This window comes from Octopus sinensis, linkage group LG6 (genome assembly GCF_006345805.1).
Source record: "Octopus sinensis linkage group LG6, ASM634580v1, whole genome shotgun sequence".
Taxonomy (NCBI): Eukaryota; Metazoa; Mollusca; class Cephalopoda; order Octopoda; family Octopodidae; genus Octopus; species Octopus sinensis.
The window spans coordinates 73,479,398-73,494,633 of record NC_043002.1 but is presented as its reverse complement, the minus strand read 5'-3'; the positions used below and the strand labels follow the sequence as shown (position 1 = coordinate 73,494,633).

The following is a 15,236-nucleotide window of genomic DNA, read 5'->3' as shown; positions in this document are numbered from 1 at the left end:
TCTCATTTGAAAGATTCTTCAGGTAATCATCCACGACGGTCAATTAATGGAAGACAATGCTTTCCAAAATGAATCACTTTTGATTCCAGATTTAATAAAAAAGGTTTTTGCAAGAAGTAAACAATTGGTGACGTAAGCCTAGAGAGGAAAAGTTTTCATTGAAGTTCTGGTGAAACAGGTGAAACCATTTTTTTTACCACCTTAATTTCAGTAAACTTTTGTTAACTCTGCAGATTGCTATTTCAGTGACCTCATCTAGAATTGCTGTAACCTCGTTCGCAGGTGACAACTGCTCGATCCGCCCCTAAATTGCAACTCAACCTTGGGTACAATGACAGTTCTGTGTGCAATATTGGCAAAGGATTTTCACAAGTAGAAGTCCTCAAGGAGGTCAAGATGACAGTATGAAAGGGATGCACAGTGTCTACCAGACTTACAATTGGGCTCCCGATCGCACATTATACGTTCTCAGAGGTAACATTATAGATGAAGTCATATTCGTCAGTAAGTGTACCCTTTGGAAAGACTGACAGTTTGCCTGTTAATTTCAAGCAAATTCTTATGGATATCCGAAAATGTACACCTACTGGTGAGGTGGGAACATTTCTCAAATAATCCTATATTTTGGAGACGAGGGGGAAAACACTATCTATATATGAGCACCGCCCTTAATAGAGATGCCCCAGCAGCTCAGCTTACAAAAGTTTTATTTCGAAGAGCGGCGGGGTGGGGTGAGGGTAATGGTCAGCTACTATTTGATACCAAGTAGAGAGATGTCACAATACCAAATAATAGAGGAACAATCATCAACACATCTCAAGAAATGCTACTCAAATATCATCCTAGTCTCTCACAGAATTTCAGTCTGTTTTGTGATCGTGCCATCTTGACCCTCAACAATAACACTGTGCAGGATATTAATGTTACTTCTTTCAACAGATACCAATCTAATCTAGATTGAATGAATACTGATGTACTGCCAACTATCCAACAGAGTTTCTCAGTTCTGCTGTTTTTTCCCCACGATCTGCAACTAAAGTAGACGCACACATAGTGTTTTACGAAATTTGGATACACCAAAATTCTGTAACGGTAAAATACTTGTGAAAATGTTTATGTTCCATGTGATGGAAGCATCCATCATGGCTGGTTATTCCAAGAGAGACGTTTTCATTCTACGTATCTTTCTCATCTGATATGCTATTTCATCTCGAGTGCCTTCAGTTTCAGTGACAGTCTTTTTCTATGACCAAAATATCTCAAGGGCAGTCTCTCAGTGCTGCTGCTGTCGAAATGACGAGTCCATGTTTCTATCATGGTCAGTTCCATGTTGTATGCTCACGTGTTGGGCCAATCAGACATCTTTTCTTCAGAGCATCAAACCACAGGACAAGAAATGTTGTTTACCTCAACGCTCTTGATGAATAAAGCACAATTATGTTAGAATTGCTATTGTTTCACGTGTTGCATATCAATTTAGAGTTACAAAGAATTATATAAAGCAGAATATAAAGTTAGCATTTTAAGTCAAAGAAATAAAAAAAAATATTCAATAAACGCAGTCTCAAAAGCTTCACACGTGGAAACTTGAAAAAATTGGACTTGTTTATGCATCACAATTAAAATATATGGAAATATTACATACAAAAAGCACTAGATAAAAGTCTCCAATAAGTAGTCTAAGTATATCTGTTTATTTGCCTGTCTATTTGTCAGTCTGTCTGCTTGCTTGTCTGTTTATCTGTCTGTTTGCTGGGTGTGTTATATATGTGTGCATGCATGTGTGTGCATGCGTGTGTGTATGTGTGTATGTGTGTGTGTGTGTGTGTGTGTGTGTGTGTGTGTGTGTGTGTGTGTGTGTGTGTGTGAATATAAATAAATGAGATTTGAAAATAATTCCAATGTCACAATTCCAGTTTATTGTCAGCTACCTCAAAACGGAATATATGCGGATACAACAAGAGAAGTACAGACTCGGAAAACAAGGACCACAATATAAAACGACAATCGAGAAAAATTATTCTTTGATTAATTCATTAATAAATGACGATATCTTTCAATGCCTCGAGTTACTATCGTGAGAGAAAAACTCTAAACATAGGGTAGTCGAACAGGAGACGTTAGTTATTTCATTTGCCTGTTCTGGGCTTTATTTGATCACCTCAAATGACAAAACCCATTTAGATGGTATACCGTTGCCCAAAGTAAACATAAGAGTTGATAATATGAGGTTTTCAGAATTTACCGCAATTGTGCAGTCTATTTTAGTATTAAATAACTTAGAAATACATACCTTGAGGAAGGGGTTCTCCAGATCGGGATATCGAACAACACCAAGATCAACAACTCTACGTTCGACACGAATTTTCTTGTAAAACAGTGTTGCAAAGCATTCTACGGCTGCACCGGAAGCAGAAACGATGTTAACAAAATCTTCTATCTCTATTTTGGAGCTGTCAAGAATATCTTTATCTTGAACCAGATTGATAAACCAAGATCTTGCTTGCTCAGCCTAAAATATAGATGGCATAATTTGGGGTTTTTTCTTTTTACTTAACAGGGCGCTTATAATATGAGATAAATACATAGTTTTCATAAGAGTAAATCAATATTTGAATCTAAATTTTTTCTCGTTTTAAAGGAACATTAATTTAAATACTGGATAAAGAAAAATAAATAAAGAAAGAAAGGAAGGAAGGAAGAAAAGAAAAAGTAATGTTGCTAGTTGCAAATTCAAAGTTGTTGAATCCATTCATAAAAACCTGATTTCTAATGAACAGGTTTTCTCACAAATTTAGAACAAGTTTGAAACAATATATTGACTAATGATTTTAGCGAATATTTGTCGGACCTCTAAAGCAACAATACCGTATCACTCAGTAAATCGCCACTGCAATTTACTAGGCCACACTCATCTGCATTTTGCTGTTTGGAGGACTATTATACAAAACTGTGGTCTCCTGATCCCGGATTCATCTCAATCAACAATTAATTTTCTGTTTAAGCGCAACTTCCCTATCAGTAACTGATTTGCTTTATTCTATCCTCTCATACACATGCACTTCTCACTATCTTTTCTCACATATCTAACCACGCACTACAACACTTGTTCAGACCACACACGTAAGATCACAGGTAAATCACATATTTAAGCTCCACTAGTTAATACATGCACACATACACATACATTCACACACCACCTCACTATCTCCCCACTACACATCCACTCCTCCACACAGTGTCGCTTTGCTCATACCACCCACGTAACATAGTGCATTACTTATACTACAACACATTTATTCTCTACCATTACATAGACATACACACATCCGTACATAATCTCTCTCACATTTCACTCTCTATTCGATCTCACATAAACAGATGCACACAATCTCACACGCATAAACATACCTCATACAAACTTCATTACCCTCCCATGCTTATGACGTTTATATACCCTTTATCACACGCTTGCTCTTCTATATTAAAAAACACCTTATTTACTCACTTCCCGTGTGCTATTTCACCATGCTTTGTCTCTGACCCAGCATATATTTTCCTTCCGTCTTTTCTTTTTCATTTCCTTCCTTTTATCTTAACTATGGACAACTTTAAAACGTCCATTTCTCTTCTTTATCTTGATAGCGTAATTATATTGACTTCTGGTAATATTGTTCGGTGATTTTGTTTTTGTCTGTTTTTGTTTTTGCCCTATTTTTGCCTGTTCCTTATCTTGATGCATCAATTATATTAATACAATAAAAATGATATGTAATTATTAAACATAACTTAGTGGTAGGTATTTCATGAGTATATAGTAATAATTTATAGCTATCTTATATTACTTATATTACCATTGATCTTATTGAACATTCACACTTTTATTTCTCACAATTTAAATAAATATCTAGTGTTAAGGTAAGAATTAAATCTAATGATTGGTTAGAGAATCGTCTGTCTACCTAGAAAGAAATATATCTGATATCAAGAAAGTAGGACATAATATTTTAGTATACATTCTTGCGAGAATATAACTGAAGTCCAGAAACAATTTTGGTGTAAAGTTTGTGCAATAAAATCGATATTTTGAAAATTGACCTTTACCCACGTGCCATTAAAGGATCCATAGTAAATGTTTATTTATCCCATGCAGTAAAAGAGCAACTGTTTGGAGTATTCACCGAGTAATCAGCCTGTTGACCTTTTAGAAGTTGAGAAATAGTTATAGGGTTTTAACTTTCTCAGGAACATTAGCAAAGTATGTGATTTATTTCTCAAACTTATTACTTGTGCTATGGTGCTCATCACTATTAATGAACGACAGTTTTTTTGTTGTTGTTATTTTTAAAACATAGACCCCGAACTACGAAGAATATATGAATTTTTGTGGCTCACTAGCAAGAAAATAATTTCTATGCTCACTGCAACTGTCAATGAGTGGTCATTACCTTAAAGCTATATGAGATACAAAACGATGTGTATGTAACAACTGGTTATTTCCAATCGTGTGTCAAGCTGTAAAAATCTTTTTTACCTGTTTTACTGTTGCTAGAACAATTATGACCGCGGGGCGCGGCTGAGAACGCCATTTGTTCTGGTGTGCGGTCATTGCCCTCTCCACCCCCACCTTCTGCTGATTACCCACCTCTTTTTCTTTCTTTTCTTTTTTTATCCTGTGTAGTTAAATGTTATCAACTGATTAGAAACATAAAGGGAAGGGAATTTAATCAGCTTCAAAGACGTGCTTCAATTCAGTTGAAACGCAACAAGTGTTCTAAACGACAATCTGTCGGCTTTCACTCAATACGAGATTCTAACGTCTTCAGATGGGAGTAATATAAACACTTTAATTGATAATACTTAATTTCAATTCTGAACTTACAATTGCTCTATCGTAACCACCGGTAGATATACCAAATGATTCAAAACCTTGGAAATCTTGGTTAAAAAACGCTCCATCTTCTGCGGTTTCTAAAAAGGGGTTTTGTGTTAATGTCGCTACGTATTCTTCAAATTTCACTTCTCTCTCATTTGCTTCCTTGTGAAGTCTATCCAAAGATATTTTACTTGCTCCGATCATAACCTGCAACAAAAGAATACATTTTTAAACGTTAGGCTTTTCTAAAATTGTAATAAACATTTAATAAAAGTGTCTTCTCTCTGAGATATATAATATTTCATCAAATAGATCGAAAATGTGAAGAATTTGTTGTCTTGAGGTTTCAAGAAAGAATAATATGATTTAACTGTTTAATCATACTTAAATGTCAGTTTCAAATGAGATGAATTATTTATTCAAAATAGTGATATTGAGTAGACACCTTTCATTACTTGATTAAGTTGCTTTGGAATTTACTAGTGCATGAATATAGTTAGGGCTGTGTTTAATAGCATATAAATTTGGTCTGGAGAAAGAAAAGAATTAGTTACCGATTTCAAGAACATCAGTAAAAAAAAAAATAATTAAAATAAAGCAAAGGAAGAACATTTTCTGTATCAAACAATCTTTTCATAGTAGAATCTGTTTAATCCTTCCCGTCATATCATTTCCCTCACTCACACAGGTTCAAACCTTTTCTGTTTTTCTCTTTAAGTGGGTGGGATGGGGTTTAGCTATTCAATCTTAAGCTGTGTGGAAGAAGCTTGATTCACAACCACATGGCTCTGGGTTCGGTTCCACTGCATGGCACCTTGGGCAAGTGTCTTTTATTATAGCCTCGGGCCGACCAGAGCCTTGTAAGTGGATTCGGAATACAGAAACTGAAAGCAGCCCGTCGTATCTATCTATCTATCTATCTATCTATCTATCTATCTATCTATCTATCTATCTATCTATCTATCTATCTATCTATCTATCTATCTATCTATCTATATCTATCTATCTATCTCTATCTATCTATCTATCTATCTGTCTATCTATCCCTATCTATCTATCTATCTATCTATCTATCTATCTATCTATCTATCTGTCTGTCTGTCTGTCTGTCTGTCTGTCTGTCTGTCCCTATCTATCTATCTATCTATCTATCTATCTATCTATCTATCTGTCTGTCTGTCTGTCTGTCTGTCTGTCTGTCTGTATGCTTGTATGCCTCCTGCCTGCCTGTCTGTCTGTCTATCTTTGAATGATGTGTGTGTCATTTTATCTGTGTTTGTCCCCCCCCATCACTGCTTGAGAACTTGTGTTGCTATGTTTACGTCTCCGTAACTTAGTGGTTCGGCAAAAGAAACCGATAGAATAAGTAAGGACTTAAAAAAGGTCGATTTGTTCGACTAAAATCCCCCAAGGCGGTTCTTCAGTATGATTGCAGTTAAATGACTGAAACAAATAAACTAATATAAGAAATAATGGGCAAGTTGCGAAAGTTGTGAGAGTTCGAATTCAGTTAAAGCTTAGCATATTACATTGTATGTATTCGATTCCTATATCGGGCGACGCGTTGAGCCCTTGAGCAATACACTTCTCTTCATCTTGCCCTTGTCTATTTTGCAGAAAATGAGTACCAGCAGTAGCTGGATGGGAATTTAATTGTGCGGAAAACTAGCTCCACGTTCAGAGAAGGGCTTGTCGTTTCAGTGGCTTTAGAAATCTAAATAAGTTCCTGTGTCATAAGCTTGCGAACTTGAAGAAGACTTCTTTTTGTATATCGTGTTTATGGAAAAGATTTTGTTTTCCCCCAGGATTCTTATTAATAATGATCAATATAAAGCAATGATGAAGATGCCGATGATCTGTTGAAATGACATTTAGTCAATACTAGCAGTATCGCCCGGCGTTGCTCAGGTTTGTAAGGGAAATAACTATAAAGCATTTTTAGAGAGTTATAGCCAAAAAATAGCAAAAAAAATGGAAACAAAATGATGGTAAATTTTTTTTGAGAGTAAAAAAAGGTCGAGTTGCGTCCCCTAGACAGTCTGTGGTTTGTGTTTCTGATTCTCGACCCCATGTCGAATTTATCGATTTTTTTCAGAACTGGGGGAACTTTTCAAAATTAGTTTTGAATTATGACATTGGGCTATGTGTGTGTCAAGTTTCATCAAAATCGGTTGAAAGCAGTGGTCAGGGTGAGGGTACAACCAAACAGACACACAGAAACACACACAGACAAACTGCCGTTTATATATAGAGAGATAAAAGATTGACAAGTTCAGTTACTGCGAGCAGTTCAGAATCTAACGTTTAACGTCTTGTCTCTCACTCGAAAGTGAATGCAATTAGAAAAGATATAACCAGGACTGAAAGGAGCATATTTATTAAAGAAATTTTATTATAAATCAAGCTTATGTGTCTCATCATTATGAGTCACCTGCATTGTTCAGATATATGCTAGCCTCCTGCCCATGTATTTTTCTCTCTTTCTCACTTTTCCTCTCTTTCTCTCTTACTCTGCCTTGCATAAAACATAAAACAGAATATAGCTGACTCAGCACTAGAATGATTGAATGAAACATTTAAAATAATGATGTAATGACATATCGTTGTTGTCTTTCCTTTTCTTTCTTCTGTAACAAAAATCCAATATATAGCAATGCTATGTCACAATTAGAATAAAGAATAACGTTAAGATAATCTTATGATAACATTGTTTCTCACCTTAAGTTCGTTATCCATCTCTTCAAAGATAGTGTGAGTAAGGTTACCGTAGGATTGAGCCAAATCACAATGGTAAGGAATGATCTCTGTTTTCATGATGTCTTTAACATTCACATTTTTCAACATTTCCCTACCTTTGCTGATTATAGAAGCAATCGTGACAATTGCTGTAATTGTCGCAACAATAGCGGCCTGTGGCTCTGCATCTGGACAAATAAGTAATTCATTAGAAAATATTCACACACAGAAAAATCGCTTTTATAGACTCGTCAAACTTTTATATGATAAATACCATATTTTCGTCATTTACGCATATATTAATGTATACAAATACTTATAAACATACCTGTTGGTGTGTAATTAAATAACAGAAATATGAACAAGAAGCATATCTTTCAAAGGAATGAACCAATAGGGCCTAGGAAAAATAATTTGGAATGTTTATGCGTCTTGCAAGCGTGGAACGGCTTTAGATACAAATTAGAATTGGTTAGAACCTACGAATACTTACCAAGACACCAAATAATCGTGTGAATACAATGGTTTAAAGGCTATGAGCAAGAAAAGCGTTTGGCTCTCTGCTCAAGTATTATGGTTGCATTTCCTATTGTTAAATTTTCGGATATCCAAAAAAAACTCGGCAATCAATAGAACTAACATTTATTGTTTTATTTGAAAATTTCCCTAGTCTCGATAAAAAAAAAAACGATGTTCTGATTGTTGTTGTTTTCAAGAGAAGAGTCTCTATTTCCTCCTTTTTCAGCATAATCTATTTTCTAAAATCGATTTTCATTTTTGAACACACTTTGTCTCCTTCTAGGTGACGAAAGGCTTCCATTCCCATTGCTATTGGGGTTGTTCAGATAACCCTTGTAGCATTCCTTCTTTTTTCACTTCCATCGTTTGTTGGGTTTGAAAAATTGTGTGACTATATTTTTAGATACTTTTTATGTTTAAATTGATATTCCTTTTAATACCTCCGGAGACAATTAAATAAGTAACAGTTATATATTAGGGCCGATTCAACCGACTTTAGCTTTTCTCTTTCAATAACTGGATGGAAACTGCAAGAAATTATATTTTAGTTACTGTTCTCCTTGTTCTTGGTATCAAATCAAATGCGACTAAAAGACAATATTTTTTAGCTACTTTCTCTTCGGGTTACTTAAACTACGACTAATTTTTGGGAAAGCATGACTATCACAAAAATATTTTTGGAATATCATATGTGTATATATGTATGTATATAACTACCTGTTATATACTAGTACACTTGTTGGTGTCTATTAAATAGCACTGTGAATAAGCAAGTTTTCTTGCACAGGAATAAACGAAGACGACTAAAGTAAAGTGCAATTTTGGAATGTTCCTGCATTTTCCAAGAGTGGGACGGCTTCAAATATAAATCAGAAGTGGTTAGAATACTTAAATACTTACTATAACACCAAATAATTATGCGTATATAACGCTATAAACGCTTCAAGCTTCTAAACAAAAATCTTGAAGTTTATTCCGAACAAGTTTTCAATAGACAAATAAAATGCACTTACCTCCCAAGACTAAAGATTCGGCATCCAAGACAGCTTTGTTGATGTCCATATTGGCTATAAAAATATGAAAGATAGAGAGTGAGAGAGAAAGAGAAATAATAATGAACTGTATGTAATGTATTTAAAAAGTGTTACTAGAACTGTTGAACAAATACTACCCTCATGGGAATTGAAATTGCTGTCTAATTTCGATTCTTAGTTTATTCTGTTACCCTGGCAAGCATTTGAGAAAACATTAATGCCATGAAATTCAAATCCATCCTTGTCCTTAAATGTCTAAAACCAATATAGCTAAGCGCAGAAGAAAGAACTTCACTCTAAATGTATTAAAGTATTTGATATTTCTCTTTTATCCGCTTTGATTTGAAATTATCGATAGCGTTGCTTTCGCCTTCCGTTTTTGTGCATATTTACATCCTCTTAACTTAGGATTCAGCAAAAAAAAAAAAAAAAAAGATCGGTAGAATAAAGTACCGGACTTTAAAAAAATAAGCACTGGGGACGATTTGTTCGACTAAACCAGTGAAGGCATTACCCCGGCGTTGGCCGCAGTCCATTGACTGAAGCAAATAAAGCATAAAAGATTTGATTGAAATAAGCTGCACGCTGTGAGATATGTCCAAACTGGCTGTGTGCTGAGTAGCTTGCTTACCAACCACATGGTTCCGAGTTCAGTCCCACTGCGTGGCACCTTGGGCAAGTGTCTTCTACTATAGCCTCGGGCCGACCAAAGCCTTGTGAGTGGATTTGGTAGACGGAAACTGAAAGAAGCCCGTCGTATATATGTATATATCTATGTATGTGTGTGTATATGTTTGTCCCCGCCCCCCAACATCGCTTGACAACCGATGGTGGTGTGCTTACGTCCCCGTAACTTAGCGGTTCGGTAAAAGAGACCGATAGAATAATTACTAGGCTTACAAAAAATAAGTCCTGGGGTCGATTTGCTCTACTAAAAGGCGGTGCTCCAGCATGGCCGCAGCCAAATGACTGAAACAAGTAAAAGAGAGAGTAAAAGAGTATATATATACATGTGATCTCTTGAGCACCACCAGCTCAAATATTTTCTCCTCTGTCTTCCCTCCTTGGGATCTTTCCTTCTTCTTGTTTCCGACGAAGAGCTCCGCTCGAAACGTTAAACCCTTCTTCCCTGAGCGTCAATAATACTTTAATTGTTCCACGTCCTGCGTTGCTGTGTTTTTTTTCTCTTTTTTTCTGTGTTTTCTTGTTTGAATTAACTTTATATATATATATATATATATATATATATATATATATATATACATACGAAGGTGTGCTGAAAAGTTCCTGGCTTGGGTAAAAGAAAATACAGGAGGATCAGTTGTTAATTATGATTTTATTCAACGTATTCCTCTCTCAGATTCACACACTTATTGCAGCGGTCCTTCAGTCTTCTTAGCCCTGTAAAAGAACCTGAATCATTGGGTCTCCAACTAGGCCTTTCGTGATACCCTTAAAGCCAGGAACTTTTCAGCACCCCCTCGTATGGAACTCGACTGAGGATAGGAAGGAAGCTCCGAATGACCGATCCTTGTTTTTTCCTGTCCTTTTTGTATCATCTAACTGTCTGGATGTTTTGTTGTCGCCTGTCAGGTTCTTGTTCCATTTTTTATTTTCTTTATACATATGTATGTCTATATATATATATGTGTGTGTATGTGTGTATGTCATAAAATAATGTTCTTCTTCTTCTTCTTCTTCCAATCAGGACTCACGCCATTAGCTACAAAGAATAATCTCTAATTCGAGCCTACTTTAAGCTACTAAGAATGCGTGTGACAACTTGAAAATCCACCTACCACACGCGATAGATTGGCGGTTACACGGGCGCGAAAGCTACGTTGTTATCCTCATTCCGTAAACGGTGGCTTTTAACGGGTGAAAAGCTGAACCATCCTGGGGTACAGAGGATTCGCAATCTAGACTAGGGTCTGAAAGTCTACCACACCATAGTGGGTTACACCATGGTTCCTCTGCTTTGCGGCAGAAGTAGAAAAAAAGAGTGAGAGAAAGTTGTGGTGAAAGAATACAGCGGGGTTCACCACCTCACCCCGCCGGAGCCTCGTGAAGATTAGTCGTTTTTGCTCAATAAACACTCACAACGCCCGGTCTGGGAATCGAAACCACGTTCTTACGACCGTGAGTCTGCTGCCCTAACCACTGGGCCATTGCGCCTCCACTTGTTGTTGTTGTTAGTGATGGTAGTGGTGACGATGATTAATATACCTGAGTGAATTTAATGGTCAAACAAAATTCTTAGAATTCTGTGGTATATTCAGTGCCACTGCCGTTCTCTAACATTAGGTGACGATCTATTGACGCACCGTGAACTTTTAAAAATATTAACCCAGGATTTTAAAAATTCACACCAATTCTTGAAGTGATTTGAAAAATTGTTATTTATGATTTTGTTACACACACACATACACACACACACACACACACACGTTTGATTTATAAAACAAGTCGAGCAGTAGATTTCTGCATTTTTCCTATATTATTTAAACTTTAAAACGGTTTGATTTTTAACTTTCTTTTTGAAGCGTAACAGTCATATTTTTGTAAAATTTAATCCTCCTGTGCGCGATAATGCGAAACAGAAGTGGGAGCCATTGTAGAGAAAGCGGTAAACTCCAAGCAAAAAGAGATTGCAAAGTATTTTCACTTCTAAGTTCCAACCGCTTCACTTTACCGACGCTACAACTGTTTTAAGGAAAGACTTGGCAAACACTTACTCTCATTCTTCTTAACTATAATATTTAGCTCTCGTCAGAAAACAAAGAAACGGTGTGTGTGTGTGGGGGGGGGGCTGAATAGTTTAGCCCAGGTCAAGTATAATCGTGCAGCATATTTATAATGAAAGGCATTCCAAGAGTGACAATTCTATCGTCTTAGGGATTTTCCAAGTGTGTCCCTCTATTTTGTTGTGATCAGAATAAGATTTGTCTGTTACTTCTAGCTGAGCGAAGTACGACATAGACGCTCTTTTGTGTCCCATTTCTTGGGGAAAACATCACTAAGCCCGAGGTTTCTCCGCACAGCATAGAGCAAGAAATTAAAACGAGGACCAGCAACTGAGTAGTCACAGAGTTGAACTTGTTTCTCGAATTTTATAAAAATAAACTCAAGCTACGCTGCGTGCTTTATATGAACTTAGTCCCTAATTACAAAAACAAAATATCATATTACACCCACAAACACACTCAACAACAGGCAAAGCAAAGAAAAAAAAACGCTATTGAATTAAATACAAAACTCCCGTTTATTCATGGCGTACGAATCCGGAATCACGCTTTAGTTGTACAGAGTGAAACAAAATATCAGGAAGAGTTTGTCAAGTTTGAGTGCCAAGTGTTTAGGAATAATTTCTATAGATATTGATTTTTCAGATAAATTCGTTCGTTTCTTTCCAATGTTATTTGAATCAAGATGCGGTGATTTCTACTGTCAAGACACTAACAAGCTATTAGAAAGTTGGTGAGGAGAATTTATTTTTGATCATTTTTTCAAAATTATTGATGAAATAAGAATTAAAATGAAAGAAAAAAACGGCGAACGAATTTATCTAACAACCCAATACTCAGAACATAGAAACTATTTTATAGGGAACCCCATTACATATCACTTTGATGTGTTAGATAACACATCATTTTCGCATTTGCAATTATATTTGCGACGATACAAGTGACAAACTGAATCGGTTCACGTCGATGGTCTTTCCCTTGGATGGAATCGGTGGCGTGGAGAGAAAAGACTCAAGCATAACCAGCTATTAGTTTCTTCCCCCCACGTCTTCTTTAAAAGATCTTTCCCATCCCTGTTCATACACGTACAGATTAATGATCGATCTTAACCAATGGATGCTGCAGTAAGCATTTACCAAAATAATGCAAGTTTCAATTTTATTTCTTTGTAGTCACTAGCAACATTTGGTGTGGGCAACTGAGAAGTAATGTTCACAGTATAACTGCTTCAACGAAAGATATAGAATCATAGAAGGATTAAAACGATTCAATATTTTTCTTTAAACTTGCTTCGGAGTTAAAGACAATTTAAATAGACTGACATGATGATGACACGTAATTCAAGCAATACTTCAGAATTATTGTAGCACACATTCTACTTAAATTTCTTGTAATGTGACGTTTTCTTATTTTTCTTATTATTTATCACAGTAATATATTAGTACTATATCAATAATATATACATGTGTGTATGTGTATACGTAAGCGTATGTATATGTGTGTATGTATAGTTTATGTCATAAGAATTTTGAAGCGTTGAGAGAACGTGAAATAATACGTTTTTAACTTTTGAACTTGAAGTAGATAATGCTATAGGTAATATTCGGTTAAAAATCTTTGGTTGCAAAAAATCAAAGGCTGTTAAGAATAAAGTTTCTAAACTGGTTAAAGAAACTCGAAGGATTGCTTCGTCTCATGATAGAACGGCTGCCATGTTTACAGAAGATATAGCTTCGTGTTCCACTAGCAGCCTAAAGGGGTTTTGAACCCAATATACGCTATTATTTTAACCTTTTAGTTTAACCGTTAAAACGACACACACACACACATTATATATATATATATATATATATATATATATATATATATATATATATATATATATATATATATATATATATTTCAATAACAATCTGTTCCTCTACACGATAAGACTGGCACTTTGCTTCTTACTCGGATTCTCGGAAATTTCGCACGATGGTATCCATAATTTCTTCACATAACTTGATTAACAATTCACTATGAACTGTATATGGACATGCACATATTCTGTAAGTTCAAGACCTTTCATCAGATCCCCAGGAATCGAACTTTCTTCAATGCAGTTAAACTCACACCTTCATTTGTATCTACCCCTTTTGATGTTTGGGAATCTCTGATGTTTTTTCGGCTGACGAGTACGAGCCAACTATATTTACTGCATTTTTTGTAGCTTATTAAAGATGTCCTCGTACGAAACAATTGTACCGATATTTTAACCCATTCTTGTTGCTTTTTTCCTATTTGTAATCACCCTACTTGTCGTATGGTTAACACCATATAGATTTCCGGTGCATCCTAGTTAAGGGCCATATTCATGTGAATTCATTAGAACTCACTTGAATCTCAATTACTTAAACCGTATATATATATATATATATATATATATATATATATATATATATATATATATGTATACGTGTATACGCGTCCTTGTGTGATTGTATATACATATCTATCTGTCTATCTATATATAATATTACCTTGATTTAAGACTCTATAAGTTTATGAGTTCATTTGAAGATATTGCATAAGAATTTAAAACATAACACATGAAATGCCATCCACCTCGAGTGATATTTTTTATTGCACTGTTTTCATATTATTTAACTGTCCCAAGTATAAATGTTGTCAACTTACCACATATTGCTGAGAAGCAGAGTACAGTGACCAGACAGGTTACACTAATAAAATTCTTCATCTTTGAATCAGATGGGGGTTTCCGAGTTGCACCGTTTCTTTCTTACTTCGTCTGGCCAGCAAAAAACTGCTAAGTAGTCTTATAAGCAGTAAAGCAGATGGAAAGCTTCACATGACCATTGTCGATTTAATATATATACAAACGATTACAATTGACATCAACAGTATCTTTTAAATTGAATAAAAAACTGCTTTTGATAGCTATATACAAAATCGTTGAAAACATAAAACTAGTAGCTTTTGAATTTACACAATGCCTCTTTCGTTAGCTTAAATAGATGGACTCTTGTCACGTCAACCGATGAAAAAGAAAATTATTGCTGGAGAAAGAAATCTTGTTGAATTCGTCTTATTCTTCGTGTGTGAGGTTTGCAAGCCAGATGTACAGTTCTCAATGAGAGTGTGAACACATCTGGTCAGTTGAGTTTACTGTCATGTTTTTGATTCTTAATGTATTTAGTAATTTGAATTATTTATCTCAGAATTGGAAAAAAAATGGCAAGAAAAATGGTCATGGTGAATATTTGTTACTTTGTTAGTCTCTTTATCTGTTTATATTTTTTGCAGTGATTTTTTTTGTTTCGTTTT

The 15,236-nt window shown here is 35.3% G+C and overlaps 1 protein-coding gene across 4 annotated transcripts in view; it reads right to left on the bottom strand.

Annotated features, from left to right (window-relative positions):
• Nucleotides 1-14,747, bottom strand: part of LOC115212730 — a 97,219-nt gene extending 82,472 nt beyond the window's left edge. For all 4 annotated transcript variants that reach the window (XM_036503999.1, XM_029781373.2, XM_029781371.2 and 1 more), the window contains exons 1-5: nucleotides 14,589-14,747; nucleotides 9,145-9,198; nucleotides 7,595-7,800; nucleotides 4,883-5,083; nucleotides 2,294-2,512 (exon numbers count right to left, since the gene is read on the bottom strand). In XM_036503999.1, the coding sequence (XP_036359892.1) occupies nucleotides 2,294-2,512; nucleotides 4,883-5,083; nucleotides 7,595-7,800; nucleotides 9,145-9,198; nucleotides 14,589-14,649 (741 nt within the window). In that variant the 5' untranslated portion in view covers nucleotides 14,650-14,747. The remainder of the gene's footprint in view (nucleotides 1-2,293; nucleotides 2,513-4,882; nucleotides 5,084-7,594; nucleotides 7,801-9,144; nucleotides 9,199-14,588) is intronic.
• Between the last annotated feature and the right edge of the window lie 489 nt (nucleotides 14,748-15,236).